Genomic DNA, 17826 nt, shown 5'->3' with positions numbered 1-17826 from the left:
ACCTCTTAAGGATTGCTGAGTCTAATGGCTACCAAAAAAAATAAATCGGAAGCTCTACCTTCAAATAAACGCCTTAAGTCTGCTCCTCCTTCACCCGATAAGAGCGGCTCGACAACGGACCTCGTGGAAGAATGTGACCCGATACTGACAGAGCTTCAAAGCATAAAATCACTCATGAAATCGCATATCGACATTTCAAAAGATATGCGCATCGAGCTGGAAACGATCCACACACAACTAGCCACTTCACAACAGCACTTCGATCTTCTTGTCAACAGAGTAGCGGCAGTTGAGAAAGATGTGCCTGTGATTCACTCTAATGCTGCAGCCATTTTGAAACTTTCATCGGAGCTAGAAGATATGGCGAACCGAAGCAGAAGATCTAACCTGCGTATCCTTGGGGTCCCGGAGGGAGCTGAAGGCACTGATACCCTTCAATTCATAACGTCCTGGCTCCCCAAATTTCTGGACCTCGATTTCTCACCAGCGCTGGAACTCGAAAGGGCTCACCGCTCGCCCTCCACTCCCCAGCAAGGCGCCAAACACCCGCGACCTATAATCGTCAAAGTGCTCCGATTTCAACAGGCACTATCAATCCTCACCACTGCCAAAGGGAAGGCCTCGATGCTCTATCAGGGCAGAAAAATAATTATTGTTCCTGATCTCGCCCCTGCAACGGCGGCGAAACGCAAAGCTTTTCTATCACTACGCCAAGACCTTAAAGACCTAGGAGCACAATATGGACTTTTCTATCCGGCTAGGCTCCGTGTAACTTATCACAACAAAACTGACAACTACTCCGATCCTGAAGTTTTACGATCCTGGATTCACCAGACCAAAATGGGGTGATAAGAGTTTCATGATCTGCACAACCCTCATCTACATTGCTCTCGAACTTATATTTTCAGCTTGCCTCAATACAACTCACGAATAGACTGCCCATCGGACTACTCTACATGAATTTCACCCTATCATAATTTTTTTTATGAATTTATTTTTGGGTCATCGTATTTTTAGATTACTACGTTACTGGTTTGGTTCTCCATTTTGTTTTCTTTTCCCGCCTTCTTCTTCCTCCCTCCTTTCTGTCCCTCCATTTTAATTCCCACTCAATGTTGCTCTTGATTTACCCCCGCTCATGATTTTTTCCTAAGCTTCTTACATTGCTAAGTTTCACTTGTCTGTTTAAGTTTCTTCTCCTCCTCTTCTCTTGTAACCGACTTTATACGGAGCTCTCTACTGCACAAATTTGTTTTATACTAACTACACTCTCCCACTGTCTTACGTTACAGTTCAACTGATGAATTTCCACAATCCTTCTATGAACTTAATTATTTCTTTTCTTCTCTCTTTTTCCGAAAGTATCTCGCTACCTCTGTAATGTATTTTCTATATTATTGTGATTTATTGACTGATTCTTCTCCCTGCTTAACTACGATTAACTTATTGGATATATTTCTTCATATTCCTACGCTACCGTGCCTGCTATAACTGCCATGTACTGTGTATACGACTAACTTTACGGATTTCTATTAATTTTACAGATTTAAGGCACTTTACTATTGAATGAATTTAACCTTTTTCCTATAAATTTTCTAACACACATATGCAATGAATTTTACTTAATGATTAATTACTCATGTTTTGCTAGATGAATCTATTTTGATTCCCTGCTCTATAACGCTATCTAACCTTTCTGCCTAACTTATGAAATACTGCAATTCCTCTGTGAAATTGATTGCTTCTCTTCCCCTCTTCTTTTCCGAGGGCTCCTCTCTTTTTCTGTAATGAATTATCTATCCCGTCAAGACTTCTTTTCATATACCTTTTCTTGATTAACTATAATAAATCTATCTGATGTGACTTTCCATGATATAACGCTCTTACGATGCATTAAATTTTTCTGTACTATAAGTCTTATCAATTTTACAGTTTTTGATTTGTTTTATGAAATACCTGCACTCTCATGATGAATGAACTTGTTCATACTGCCATAATATATCTTTTTTTCAAATGCAATGAATTTTACTTCTATTATGAACTGTACCTCAGAATTATTTAATAATTAACTATATTAGGTAGGATAGTTGAAATTACTGCCATTACCGTTTCCCTGTTCATGGTTTTACGTAATAGCACTGCTTATGAAACATCTGCAATTCTCTTATGAACTTGACTGCTTCTCTCTCTTCCTTCTTTTCTATGGGCACATCTATACCTATATAATGAATTATATATATCAATATGATCTATTGCCTGATCTCTCTTTCTAACTAACTGCAATAAATTTTTTAGACATGTCTCTTCTCACAGATATGCTGCTAAGACATATACAAATACTTTGCACTATACACCTTATTAATTTTATCAACTCTTGATTGGCTTTATGATCTAAATGCACTTTTATGTTGAATGAATTCAATTTCCTTACCACATTTCACTTTTCTATCAATTGCAATGAATTTCACTCCTAATATGAATTCTACATTAGAACTACTTTATGATTAAATACACTTGTCATGCTAGACGTAAATTATTACTGATACCATTTCCTTGTTTATAGTATTAACTTGTGCCGTTGCTTAAGAAATTCTTACAATTCCCTTTTAAGTTTGATCACCTTCTTTTCCTTCTGTCTTTTGCAAGAGCATATCTTTACCTCTATAATGAACTTTATGTCTTAATAATTTATTACCTGATCTTTCTCCCCAATTAACTGCAATAATCTTGATAGATGAATTTCCACTCACTAATATGCTCATATGTCACACACACTTACTTCGCATTGTGCATATTATTAATTTTATTGATTCTTGATTCACTTATTGGAATACCTGCTCTCTTACGATGAATGAATTTAACATCTTTGTCACAGTCTTTCAGTTTATCGAATGTAATGTATTTTATTTATTCTCTAACCTTCGTCTTAAATTGATTTAATGATTATTATTACCTGTTATGACAGATGAAGTTATTTTAGAAGCTACACCTAAATTTTATTACCATTTATTCTAATGTTTCATTTCATTATGTATTTGAGATCCTATCCTTCCTATGAATTGTCTGCATTATTTTATCCTTTTTCTGGTATGATTTGTACTTTTTATTATATCATGAATTTGTATTGTACTTATCTGGGGTATGACTATTCTAAATACTATTGGTGCTATATACATCTGGTGAGGCTGAATATTAAGTAGGTAATGGGGTTGGTGTTTATTCTCAGGGATTGACCTTACAGGTTGTTATGTTCCCTTTCAAGCCTGTAGATATCCCTTTGAGTCCTCTTACAATTGAACCCTCCATGTTGACCTATTCTGGTACTCTGTTCAACCTGACTTAACATATTTTCTGTTAAATTACCCCTCACAGTTATGGGGTATATCACTATTGACACCTATTTTACCATAGTTGGTAATTGTTCTCTCTACTTGTATGTTGTTATTATTACACTATTTTTGTACTTCTTACCATTGTTGGTATCAGCACTTTGTCTATTGAACTTATAGTGGGTTGCTTGTTGCCTTGCCACTGCTTCTCGGGCAAACTGGCACTCTCTAATATCTCCCTCTCCTCCTGGAGGTGGTTCCTGATCCTCTTTCTCTTCTGGATTTTCTTCTTCTTCTTCTTCTCCCTTTTTCTCTTTCCTGGGGCGGGCATCCCCTTCGGGGCTATACATCTATTACAATATTTACTATACTACTATGACATTCATTAGAATCGCTTCCTGGAATGTCAACGGCATCAATCAAGCACTGAAATACAAGAAAATTGTGGACTATCTTGCACTAAAATATTATGATATTCTGTTTTTACAGGAAACCCACCTGAATCCTAAGGATTGCTCCCTACTCAAAATCCCCAGTTTCCCAACTCACATATTTTCTCCAGCAATTTCTAAGAAGAGAGGAGTTTCTATATTGCTTAAATCATCTCTTCAGGCCAGTATTATTCATCAATCCTCGGATATTGAAGGTCGGTGGGTGGCTGCCTCAGTGCTCATAGGGACTTTTAAAATCTCTCTGCTTAACCTTTATGCACCAAATCTTGATACTCCTTCTTTCATGTTAACACTATGAGACAATCTATTAAATTTCTCTGAATATCCTTTGATAGTTGGCGGAGATTTTAACCTTCCATTGGATACCCACATAGATAGAATGTCTCCATCTCCCTTCTGCGCCCCTAAAATGTGGACCGAACTTCATAACATCATTACTGATCTAGGTTTATGTGATCCATGGAGACTTACACATCCTGACGAGCAATCATTTACTTATCACTCAGCCCCTCATCGATCATATTCAAGAATCGATTACTTTCTCATCTCCAAATCTCTCCTTCCTCAAATTCTTGCTTCTACCATTCATCCTATCATATTATCTGATCATGCTCCTATTGGTATACATATTGAAATACAACATATTTTTCCTAAACATGTGTGGCGCCTCAACACTTTGCTTCTTTCAGAACCCACCTTTCAGGACAAAACTCATAATTTTATCGCTGAATTCTTTGCTAATAATATTCCCTCCTCTCCTTCCTTCAACACTGTCTGGGAGGCCTTTAAAGTGAGCTTCAGGGGGGAAGCAATCAGCTTTTCTGCATGGAAACGTAAATCGGATTCCTCTAAACTCGACGAGCTGGAACGAGATATTTCCACTCTGGAAAAACAACACATTCAGGATAAACTTCCTCATGTCTTACCAGAACTCATCCAGAAAAGAATTGAATACAACTCTATTTCCCGTCTGAAAGCTCAAAAGGACTTTGTCATCTCCAAATCCGGTATGTACTCCTCGGCTAACAAGGCTGGTCGTTCTCTAGCCAGATATCTGGCCAATCGTAAGCAATGCTCAAGAGTTGCTGCCTTGAAAAAGGAGGATGGCACGTTAGCCACTGATGACGCTTCCATCTCCCAAATTTTTTCTTCCTTCTATGAGAAGCTTTACTCTTCTTCTGCTGATATCTCTACTAAGCCTACTAATACCTTTCTCCAAGATATAGCACACCCTTCCTTATCTCAATCTCAGGCTTCTTCTTTAGGAGCACCCATTCTGGAGTCAGAGATATCAACAGCTATTAGCTCGCTCGCCTCTCACAAATCTCCAGGGCCGGATGGCTATCCTATTGAATTTTATAAGACCTTTTCTAGCGATCTAGTCCCGTTGCTGAAAGAACTATATGATTATTTGTTCTCCTTCCCAAATGATCAAGGGAACTTTACCGAAGCACATATCATTGTTCTCCCCAAACCTGGGAGGGATGTCACTGATGTAGCTAACTACAGACCTATCTCATTGTTAAACACTGACTGTAAAATTCTAGCGAAAATTCTGGCTCTCCGACTGGATAAAATTTTGGGTATCCTTATTCACCCGGACCAAGTAGGTTTCATGAGAAACCGTTTTATTGGGGACAATGCACGCACTTTTAATGCCATTCTTGATTTTGCCCACTCCTCCATCGATCCCCTGGTCGCAATATCCCTTGACGCTGAAAAAGCTTTCGATATGGTCGAATGGAATCACCTATTTACCTCTCTATCCTGGTTTGGCTGTGGTTCGGACTTTATAGATTGGGTTCGTATTCTCTATACCAAACCTGCATCGAGATTAAGGATTAATGATTCCCTCTCTTCTCCTGTCCATCTGAATAGAGGAACTCGCCAGGGATGTCCCCTTTCACCACTCCTCTTTAACTTGGCTCTTGAACCTCTTTTACTAGCTATCCATCAACACCCTCATCTCTTAGGGATCCAGGTTGGTTCTATACAGGTTAAAACTTTGGCTTATGCTGATGACTTACTTGTGTTCCTTTCCAAACCAGCTTACTCTATTCCTATCTTACTTCAACTAGTCTCTGATTTTTCCTCAGGTTCAGGTTACCGCATTAATTGGAATAAATCGGAAATCATGCCCCTTAATGACGCCACCTCTTTATCTGATTGTGGCCCGATTTCCTTTAGATGGGCAGACTCTTCCCTGAAATACCTTGGAACTCTCTTCCATCAGGACACTGAGACAATGATGTCCATCAACTTGTCAGCTATAACCGTCAAAGTAGAGAATATATTGAAAAGATGGTCTCCTCTGTCTGTATCCTGGTGGGGGCGACTGGAAGCTATTAAAATGACCATCTCCCCAATTATCAATTACTATCTCTCCATGCTTCCTGGATTAGCCCCCAAAGCTTTTTACAAATCAATAGAGAGTAAACTATCGGCTTACCTTTGGAATAAGAAACCTCCTCGTATTTCAATGAAAATCCTTAAATCTTCCAAGGAAGAAGGAGGAGTGGGCTTCCCTGATTTTTTTTTATATCATATCACAGCATTACTTCGCTATAGCTCTATATGGCTTCAGGGCATAGATAAAGATAATGATTATGCTGCCTGGGTCCACATTGAACAATATCTTTCGAACCTTATTCCCTTATCTTGCCTACCATATACCTCTTCGTCCACTCTTTCTTCTAAATCTGTGACTATTTCTGCAACTCTTCAGGCCATACAACATTTTGATATCTTCTCAAACTCTGATAGAAGACACACTTTGGCTGCTCCTTTGTGGCATAATTCCCTGTTCAGCATAGGTAACCGCTCAGTACATTGGCGCTTGTGGATTGATCAGGGTATATGGTCTTTGGGTCAAGTTCTGCACAAAGAATCTCTATTATCTTTCTCTCAGATTATGGATAAATTTAACTTGCCCCCTTCGGAATGTTTCCACTGGCTCCAACTTTCTCAATGTCTGAAAAAATATTCCCCCTCTATTTTCACCTTCTCTCAAATATCCCATTTCATCACCCTGTCTCAACAGGGCTTTCTTCTAGGCCACTCAACTTCTCTCTTCTATAAAGAACTTAGATCTCACCTCTTCCCTAGATCCAACAGGACTACCGATTCCTGGGTGAATTTTACCTCTTGGTGCAGCTCGGATGCAGATTGGGCACGACATTTCTGTAAAATTATTCGCCCAACCGCCTCTACTAGCTTGACGCAATCACTCTACTTTTTAGCTTATCATGCCTTTTGGACACCTTACAAACTGTTTCGAACTGGGCTTAGGGACTCAAATCTGTGTTGGCACTGCAGTACGGAAATGGGCACTCTCCACCATATGATCTATGCTTGTCCTCTTCTTACCTCATTCTGGACTAAAATTTGGGAACATATTCGACGAATACTTCCTATCACATCTGACTTCACCTTTGACATTCTTCTCTTTAGATCTTTAGCAGTGATTGATCCACTTACTCCTAATCAACAATCTCTCCTTAACATATTAATTGCCCTTACGATCCAAATGATCCTTCATAACTGGAAATCAGCAGATACCCTTAACATTGTATTTTGGTGGAATTCTGTTCTCATGACTCACTCATATGAAATCAAAGCTGCGGAGTTCTCTAACAGAGCCCTGGCCATATCTCACATCTGGGAACCTATACAACATTTTTCTGCACAGCCGTTGACTTCACTGACGGCTTGATTCTGAATTATTGTCCCTCACAGTCGATATTGGAATACTCATTAAAGATGTTGATGCCCGCCCTACTTTATTTCTATCTCTTTGATATTACTTTTTCCTTCCTATTATCTAGTATGCTTATCTCATTCAATCTGATATCCTTCTCTCTACTATTTCCTCCTCCTCTCCAGGATTAGGATATGTTTGACATTGAGATATCACATTACTGTATTATTATTAAGATTCTCTACTTCACTTGTCTTTATATGGCTCTAGAATGTACTGAGGCACTAACTCTGTTAGTGCATATATATATCTCTCAATGTATTCCTTACTGTATACTATTTTTCTTTGTTTATTGTATATTGAAAATCAATAGAAATATTTGAACTCAGAAAATTTAATTTGAAACTAATTTGAAACTTAATTTTCATGGTGGTAGATCACCGGCACTTTTGGCCAGAAAAAAATAGATCACGATCTGTTCTAAGTTGGACATGCCTGAGCTAGGCTATTTTATGTTAATTGCCACAGAACGATGTCAGAAGGAATATAAATGTTTAGGGTCCACAGCTGTTCTTGGGAGAGAAGGTCAGGAGATTTTAAAGGGTTTTCTTCTCTCCCCTGGATACAAAAGAATGCTGTTATATTATTTTTACTTTACATCTTTTAAATAAACTCGAATATTTGCTCATTATAGCACACAGCTGTTTGTGTCCAAGTTACTGAACAACCAGCGGTACGGAAAATCTTCACTTATTCATGAGAGGAGTTTTCATTCTGTGGAACTTCTCCTGAGCTATTATCTAGGCAATATAGCAGTCTAATCCTGGAAAGTAGGGGGAGGGAGAAGAGGTTGTTTTCATTCTCTTCTTATTAATTGATAGTGTGTTCATTTACTTGGGGGTGAGTGTTCCAACTTGTGAAAATTGGTAAAAATGGCCTTAGCATGCCAGGAAAGATCCTCCTCCAGGCGCACTAAGGCCTATTTTTACTGCAGGTTAGGTAAAAGGACTTCTTAAACTAAAAGAAACATGATGGCAGATAAAGGCCAAATGCCCATCCAGTCTGCCCATCCATAGCATCCACTATCTTCTCCTCTCCCTAGGAGATCCCATATGCCTGATCCACGCTTTCTTGAATTCAGACACAGTCTATGTCTCCACCATCTCTACTGGGAGACTATTCCACGTATCTATACGCTTTTTGTCAAGAAGCATTTCCTTAGATTACTCCTGAGCCTATCACCTCTTAACTTCATCCTATGCCCTCTCCTTCTGGAGTTTTCTTTCATTTGAAAAAGCCTCACCTACTTTGCATGACATGCTAATGCCATAGCTTATGGTACAATGAGTGTAGCTGAAATTTGCTAATTTATAAGAGAAGTATAAAATTCCAGAAATTCTTTATGGAGAAGAGCTGTATAGACCGCATAAGAGTTTAGCACTTAGGTATATACTAGAAGATAAAGCAGGTATGACAGACATTTAAATACCTCAAAAATTCAAATTATGTCCAAGCAGCTAATAGAACAAGATGGCAGGTGGCTCAAAGGGAGGTATAACTCAGGAGTAATATAAAGAAATATTTCTTCATAGAAACTATAATGGCAAAATGGACAGCCTTCCAATAAAGAAAAAACAAACAAACCAACAAGAACACACGTTATTGCATCCCTTCAATAGCACTCCTTCACAACCAAAAAGCCACCTTAGAGAATGTACTACAGAGCAGGGAAGATAATACTCTGCAAAGACAGAGCAGGGATAGCATGGTCCGGGCAAGATAAAAACCCACAATGCACCTCAAGTCAAGGAGGCCCCAGGAAAGGACTTCTCCAATGGTTCTAAAACCTGTCCTGAGAACCCCAACAAATCAGGTTTTCAGGATATCCACAATGAATTAGATTTGCTCCAAGCTGGGCTGCGGTATCTGAACGAAAGCACTGAGAAGAGACAAGCAGCCCTCTGTCATGTGCTTTTATGAAAAAGTTATCAGAAGCAAAAGCTCCACTAAAATAGGTCAAGTTTATTTGGGACCCTGCTGAAACTAACTTTGGAACTTAGAGCCAAACCTGGCCCAATTGTGCTGAATATTTAAATACATCTTTAACTCTGAGACTGAGGCCAGAGGCAAGCTGTTTGTGCTGTTTTGGAGAGACTAGTGTATGCCATGGCCTTGCAGGGGCAGGCAACAAGGAGAACTCTTGAGAAAAGAGACTAACTTTCTGCATATTCATTCCTCCTCATTTATGACAAACAGGTTACCCACCTCCCTTTACATCAATAAATTACATCAAGGCTCCATGTCCACCCTCACTCATTCTGTTACAAGCATAAATAACCCTGTGACAGGTTGGAGCACCTGTCACTGGCCAGCGAAAGAAGCCCGAGCAGTGGAGCTCATTGAGCCTGAGAGGAGAGTCAATTTGCAAAAGAGCTCCTTCAGGAGCTGGGCAACCCTCGGGAGGAGGAATGATGGCCTATGGCCTAACTCCCAGTAAGCCCCGAAGACTATTGCTGACCGGCACAGACAGGGGGCATGGTGCATCAGTGGACAGGCTGACCTGACAGGGGGACCTGACAAGGGGGGACTGGTGCAGCGGAGTAGGAAGCCTGGTGGTGGGAAGGTCCACAGGTCTGGAAGGGCTCTTCAGAGGAGTGGGGGGGAGTGTGGCAGGGTGGAGTACCTGTCACTGGCCAGCGAAGGGAGCCCGACAAGTGGAGCACATTGAGCATGAGAAGTGAACTGATTTGCAAAGCAGCTCCTTTGGGAGCTGGGCAACTCTCGGGAAGAGGAATGCTAGCCTCTGGCCTAGCTCCCTGTAAACCCTGAAGACCACTGCTAACTGGTACTGACAGGGGGCCTGGTACAGCAGAGTAGAGTGCCAGGTTGACCAGTCTTGGCAGGGGGGTACTGGTGCAGCGAAGTAAGAAGCCCGGTGGTGGTGGGGTCCGCGGGGACATATACACCAGAAGAGAGCTATGGCCCTGTACGAAGGAAGCTCAGTGGAAGAAGGATCCAAGGGGACCTATATATCAGCAGAGAGGGATCTGGAAGACAAAGTAGCCAGAGGGCTCAGTAGATTTTGAAGTCTAGGTGGGATGCAGGCTTGACGACCGGTGGTGGGACTGATGAAGAATCCAAGACTCGTGGGGACCCAAGAGGCAAAGGAGTTGGGAACTGGCAGTGGCCCCACAAGCAGCTGGAAGAGCTATGGTTGAGCTGGCTGGAGATCCTAGCCTGAGGGGGTCTGATGGGTCCTAGGCAGAGGAACAGGCAGGACTGGTGGCGACTGGCAGAGAGACCAGTAATGGCACCAGAAGCTGTCAGAGAGGATCCCAGATGAAGCAGCCTGATAGGCCTGGAAACCATTGGCCGAAGGTCTGGAAGCAACTGGTGGAGGGATCAGCTGAGATGGTTGCGACTTGCGGAGACTGGTAATGACACCAGGAGCTGTCTGATGACCAGAAGGCCAGCAAGGATCAGGGAGAATCCAGGGGGCCAATGAAGAGTGATGAGGCCAGGGAAATAAAGGGCAAAATTTAGCTGGGAATATTAAAAAAGGGGATAAATCCTTCTTCAGGTATGTTAGTGATAGAAAGAGGAATACAGACGAGATAGTGCGCCTGAGAAAACCTGACGGCAACTTTGCAGCATCTACCAAGAATTGTTAAGGCTCAAAGTGAATAAAGCCATGGGAAACAGGGAAATAAAGGGCAAATTAAGTCAAGCGGGAAAATCTCCACGCAGACCGGGCAAACACGAAGTATGGAAGGCTATGTACATTAATGCCCACAGTTTAGGCAATAAAATACTGGAATTAGAGACGGAAATGAGGAGTGCCGACCTAGATGTGGTAGCAATATCTGAAACATGGATGAGATATGGCTATACCAGGTTATAACTTACTCCGCCGAAACAGAGAAAGCAAAAACGGAGGAGGGGTAGCACTATATATCAAGAAAGAAATCAAAGTTACCAGAATCACTGATATCAAGTAAACAGGGGAGTCCCTCTGGGTGAACCTTGCCAGGGGAAGTGGCAAATGCCTGTATCTGGGCATTGTATACAGACCTCCGAAACAACAAGACAACATAGACAAAGAATTAATTGAAGACATCGAAACCATCATTCTGCTTGGAGACACTGTACTGTGAGGGGACTTCAACATGCCAGATATAAACTGGAACAAACTTTCAGCTATGTCCAGCAGCAGCAAAAGGCTAGTCTCAGTTAGGGTGCTGGTCTTAGACAAGAGGGCCGCCGCGTGAGCGGACTGCTGGACATGATGGACCACTGGTCCGACTCAGCAGTGGCAATTCTTATGCTCTTATGTTCTTAACCTCTATACGGGGAGCACGGCTCAAACAAATGGTACTGGAGCCCATCAGGGATCAGGCGATTCTGGACTTGTTACTCACCAGTGGAGATAGCGTCACAGAGGTTTCAGTAGATGAGGCGTTGGCCTCCAGTGACCACAACATGGTTTGGTTTCACCTCAGGAAGGGATCCACGAGGTCGAACACATCAACGAAAGTCCTTAACTTTAAGGGCACTGACTTCGAGAGCATGGGAGATTTTGTCTCTGAGGCACTACAAAACCAAGACACAACAGATGATGTGGAGGTAATGTGGTCAGCTCTGAAATCTACCCTACAGGAAGCAACCAACCTCTTTATAAGAACCGTGAGTAAACGGCGGAGAAATAACAAACCCCAATGGTTCTCTGCGGAGATCTCGGAACTCGTAAAACAGAAGAGTATTTGTATCCTACAAACAATCACAACGACCAGAAGCCAAAGAAGCTTATCTAGAGAAATCTAGAACTGTTAAAACAGCAGTAAGAAACGCCAAACTCCGGATGGAAGAAAATTTAGCTAGGAATATTAAAAAAGGGGATAAATCCTTCTTCAGGTATGTTAGTGATAGAAAGAGGAATACAGACGGGATAGTGCTCCTGAGGAAACCCGACGGCAACTTTGCAGAATCGGACTCTGATAAAGCCGAACTACTGAACAAATACTTCTGCTCAGTCTTTACCTGTGAGGCACCGGGATCCGGTCCACAGCTGCAAACAAGGGAGAGCTCAGAAGACCTGTTCAGGAATTTTGAATTTTCCACCAGCAGCATCTACCAAGAATTGTCAAGGCTCAAAGTGAATAAAGCCATGGGACCGGATAAATTGCACCCCAGAGTGCTTAGGGAATTGAGAGATGTCCTGGCAGAGCCTTTAGCCACACTCCTCAATCTTTCTCCGAGCACGGGGAAAGTTCCATTAGACTGGAAAACAGCTAACATCATTCCGCTCCACAAAAAGGGATGCAGATTAGAGACTGCAAATTACAGACCAGTAAGTCTCACGTCAATAGTGTGTAAACTTATGGAAACATTGATTAAACACAAATTAGATACAGTTCTGGATGATAAGAGACTGAGAGATCCCCACCAGCATGGATTTACAAGGGGGAGATCCTGCCAATCCAACCTGATCAGCTTCTTTGACTGGGTAACAAAACAACTAGACAAGGGAGATTCCCTAGATGTAGTGTATCTGGACTTCAGTAAGGCTTTTGATAGCGTCCCACACCGTAGACTTTTGAACAAGATGAGTTCGTTGGAGCTAGGAGAAATATTAACTGCATGGGTTAAAGACTGGCTCAGTGGCAGACATCAAAGGGTGGTGGTAAACGGTACTCCCTCTGAAAAGTCGGAAGTGCACAGTGGAGTACCGCAGGGCTCGGTCCTGGGTCCAATCCTATTTAATATCTTCATACGAGATCTGTCTCTGGGACTTCGAGGTAAAATTGCATTATTTGCCGATGATGCTAAATTATGCAACATAGTGGGCGAAGGTACCGTGCCCGACACTATGACACAAGACATACTTTTACTGGAGCACTGGTCTACTATTTGGCAGCTGAATTTTAATGCCAAGAAGTGTAAAGTTATGCACCTTGGTAGCAGAAACCCATGCAAAACCTACATTCTGAATGGTGAGACCTTAACTAGAACTATTGCAGAACAGGTCCTGGGAGTAATCATTAGTGAAGATATGAAGACAGCCAATCAAGTGGAGAAAGCCTCATCCAAGGCTAGACAAATGCTAGGTTGCATCCAGAGAAGTTTTGTCAGCCTTAAGCCCAAAGTGGTAATGCCGCTGTACAGGTCGATGGTGAGACCACATCTGGAATACTGTGTGCAATTTTGGAGGCCACATTATCAGAAGGATGTGCTGAGAATAGAATCGGTTCAATGGTTGGCCACCAGGATGGTCTCAGGACTCAAGGATGTCCCATATGAAGAACGTCTAGGTAAGTTGCAGCTATACTCTTTTGAGGAACGCAGAGAGAGGGGTGACATGATAGAGACGTTCAAATACGTTACTGGCCGTATTCAGGTGGAAGAAGACATCTTTTTCCTTACAGGACCTACGGCGACAAGAAGGCATCCGCTAAAATTCAGGGGTGGGAGATTTCATGGTGACACTAGGAAGTACTTCTTCACCGAAAGGGTAGTTGACCGTTGGAATGATCTTCCACTTCAGGTAGTTGAGGCAATAACGTGGCTGACTAAGAACAAATGGGATCAACATGTGGGTTCACTTCAAAGAAGAACTTAGGGGGAGGGTTATTTGAGTGGGCAGACTTGTTGGGCCAAAGGCCCTTTTCTGCTGTCATATTACATTACATTAGGGATTTCTATTCCGCCATTCTATATTTCTATGACCTCGGGATGACCAGGAGGTGTCGGGAAGGCCCTAGTCAGATGTTTTAAGAGTAACTGTTTAAGCCCTGTTATGTTTGTCTTAATAGAAAAGCTGGAGACTGAAGACCAGAGAGCACCTGGGAAGTTTGGATATGTGATGGGTAATACCACTAGGTCCAAGAACATGGTCACAAACCCTTAGATATAAAAGATGTGAAAACTAATGTTTGAAATTATGAAGGCCTATAAAATTGCAGCAGGAATAAATCAACTACATGGGCTTTACGGCCCTTACCTCCAAATTATTTTTTATTCTTGTGTAAGAACGATTGAGCAGACAAACCCATATCTCTTCCTATAGCAACATATATGAACACCACCAGTTTCAGACAAAGAATTCTTAGTTCCAAATCAATAGATTACAGATAGGATTGACAAAATTTTCTTGTCCACAGTATCTGTCCTCCAAAATCTTAATTTCAGATGTAAAATAAACACTTACTTTTCCTGACTGCAATCTCTGTATTCTTGTTTCACATACTTTCTTTACAAATAATAAGCTGTTTATTTGATTTTTTATAGCGTTGATGTCTGAAAGTAAAAGAACCACAAAAAAACTTCAGAACTCTAATATTCATTTTTTTTTTAAAAATCTATGTTCATTGTGTTTGTGCCCTGATCATGGCTGGACAGATTCAGCTTCAGAAGTTAAGAGAACCAGGCCAGACTTCTACAGTTTGTCCCTGATCATAGCTGGACAGATAGGCCGGTGCTGGGCAGATTGAATGTTCTGTGCCCTGATCAAAACTAGAGATTTGGACGGGCTGGAGTGGGGCTTCAATGCCAGTTTCAGTGGTTGGAGATCAAGGCTAAGGCCAGGCAGACTTCAATGGTCTGTGCTCTGAAAACAGCAAGGAAAGAAGTCACATCATACCTCTTCTATGAGTTTATCTTGTTGGGCAGACTGGCTAGACCATATAGGTCTTTATCTGAAATCATCTATTATGTTACTATGGGGCTCATTTTCAAAGCACATAGACACACAAAGTACCCAAAAAACCTATGGCACTTTGTGTCTCTATGTACTTTGAAAATATACCTCTACGTGTCTGGTGCAACATCCTTTCCAAGGGTGGAATAGAAAGGCAGCAATTTGCTGAAATAATTCAAACACATCAATTCAATTTTAAAATAATGAGCATTACTAATAGTCTACTTCTGAAACACTGCATTGGGCACAACTTTTTTTTTAAATATTTCTTATAATATTAAAAATGTCAACAAAACTTCAATATGGTACCCAACCAGAAAATAAAGATACTTACCTGTAGCAGGTGTTTTCCGAAGACAGCAGGTACATATTCTCACATGTGTGCGACATCATTCACGGAATCAGGTACAGGCACTATCAAGTGCACTATCACTTTAAATTTTTTTTAAAATTTTATTTATAATTTAAAAAAAAAAACCCAAAAACATCCAAGCACTGAACATCTTGAACAGAAAGTTATATTAAGACAATAGTTTTTAAATCAAAATTGATAATTAAATAAAAAATGATAATTAGGAATTTCAGCATCACTTAATCTATTTTAAGTCCTTTAAATTTAGATCCAAGATTAAAGTAAGCATGGATTTTTTAGGAAACATAAAAATTACTAATTATGAAGAAAGAGTAGACTGTGCTGGGTGTGAATCCATTTCTATTCTTTAGAGGTTGTTGGAATTTTTTCTTGACCAAGGCGTTTTAGTGAAACAAAGCTGGATAAATGAGATGAATCTAGGAAGACATATTTTATAGACCAATATCTATTGATATTTTATAGACTGATATGATTACATGGATATCGAACGAAGAAAATTTCTTCAATTGAGGTTACAGCAGGTTTAAGAATTAATAACTGATGCCTCCTTCTTTGTGTTTCCTTAGAAACATCAGGAAAAACCTATATTTTGTGTCCCAGGAACTCTTTAAATTTATTTTTGAAATATAATTTCATAATCCACTCTTTATCTGGTAGCAATGCTACCGTTAATAAGAGTGTCGCTGGGGTAGCAATACTTGCATCGGAGGCTTCTAACAAATTAGTGACATCTAATGGTTGTTCTTCCATTCCATCCTGCTGCTCTTGTTTTTTAGGCAGATAGTATATCCGAACAAAAGGAGGGATCGATTGTTCTAGAACCTTTAAAATTTCCAGAAAGTACCTTTTTAACATTTCCATTGGAGTAACCATAGGAATTTTTGGAAAGTTTAACAGACGTAAATTGTTAACATGATTCTGGTTTTCCAAATTTTCCAGTTTTCTTCTTAAATCAGTATTGTCTTTAATCAACATTTCTTTTTATCTTTTTAACTGATATTAAATCTGTTGACATTTCTTGAGTTTCATTTTTAATTTTTGTCACATCTTGTTTCAGCAAGAAAATTTTGTCTTTTTGTTCGTTCACTTTTTCTCCAAATCATTTAATTGAGAAGTAATTGATTTCCCTAAATTAGCAACAAGGTCCCATAAGACATCCAATGTAACCTCAGGAGGGAAATTTGAGTTCTCAGTCACTGGCTTTGCCTCACCTGAACCTTGGCCCGTCCCCGTAGCTTGCATTCTCGCTTCAGGCAGCTTTCCGGGACTAATAGGTTCTCGGCAAGAATCCAATAGCAAGCCCTCTGATCTACCAGCCTCCCGCAATGTGAGCACTGCCTCTTCGGACATGCTCATTTCAAGTGGCGGAGGCAGGATTCTAGTGTCGGGGCTCAGAGTGGTATCTAGCCCTAGGATTTCCTCCATGGCGTCGCTCCACATCGGGGTCTCCAGTGGGTGAATCCTTGGCAAATTGGGCTCTCTCTGAAGGCGCCTCAGGATCTCACCAATAGTACCAAGAGAAGGGGTTTCTAGGCATCAAGAGGCTCCACCGACGCTCTTCCCCCTTCTTTTCGGCATGGTATAATATCAAAACAGGAACGTTCTGTAGCGTCTAACCAGCTAACAGGCTGCTGCAGCCATCTTGGATCGTGACTCACTTTAAATTTTTTTAAGGCAGTGCCAGTGCCACATGTGCCAGTGCCTTCCTGTCTGACGTCAGCTCATGGGACCTGCAGGTTAGTAACAAAGCTAAGAAGTCAATTAGGAGAGGTATATGGGTTGTGAGAATATATATACCTGTTGTCCTTGGAGAACACCTGCTACAGGCAAGTATATTTCATTTCTCCGAAGACAAGCAGGTATAATAGTCTCACATGTGGGACTCCCAAGCCACCGAATCATGTCTCTGGAAGAGGTTAAATATTAACTATACAGGAGCCTGGTGACAGCCTAATAGGTTGGAGGAAAAGTTGGCACTCAGGAAGTAAAAAGATTTTAGAGAACTGTTTGCCCAAACCGATTTGTCTCTTCTGCAGTTTTGTTCTACACATAGAAACATGATGGCAGATAAAGACCAAATGGCTCATCCAGTCTGCCGATCCACAGTAACCATTATCTCTTCCTCTCTCTAAGAGATCCCACGTGCCTATCTCAGGCTTTCTTGAATTCAGACACAGTCTGCCTCCACCACCTCTTCCAGGAGACTGTTCTAAGAATCTACCACCCTTTCTGTAAAAAAAGTATTTCCTCAGATTACTATCATCTCTTAACATCATCCTATG

The 17826-nt window shown here is 41.0% G+C and overlaps 1 protein-coding gene across 4 annotated transcripts in view; it reads right to left on the bottom strand.

Moving 5' to 3' along the window:
- SNX13 (sorting nexin 13) overlaps nt 1–17826 on the bottom strand; it is a 308184-nt gene that overhangs the window by 167187 nt on the left and 123171 nt on the right. For all 4 annotated transcript variants that reach the window (XM_033930949.1, XM_033930947.1, XM_033930946.1 and 1 more), the window contains one exon: nt 14683–14771. In XM_033930949.1, the coding sequence (XP_033786840.1) occupies nt 14683–14771 (89 nt within the window). The remainder of the gene's footprint in view (nt 1–14682; nt 14772–17826) is intronic.

Source organism: Geotrypetes seraphini, chromosome 2 (assembly GCF_902459505.1).
Source record: "Geotrypetes seraphini chromosome 2, aGeoSer1.1, whole genome shotgun sequence".
NCBI classification, from domain to species: Eukaryota; Metazoa; Chordata; class Amphibia; order Gymnophiona; family Dermophiidae; genus Geotrypetes; species Geotrypetes seraphini.
The sequence above is the reverse complement of the archived record's forward strand: the minus strand, read 5'-3'. Positions and strand labels throughout refer to the sequence as shown.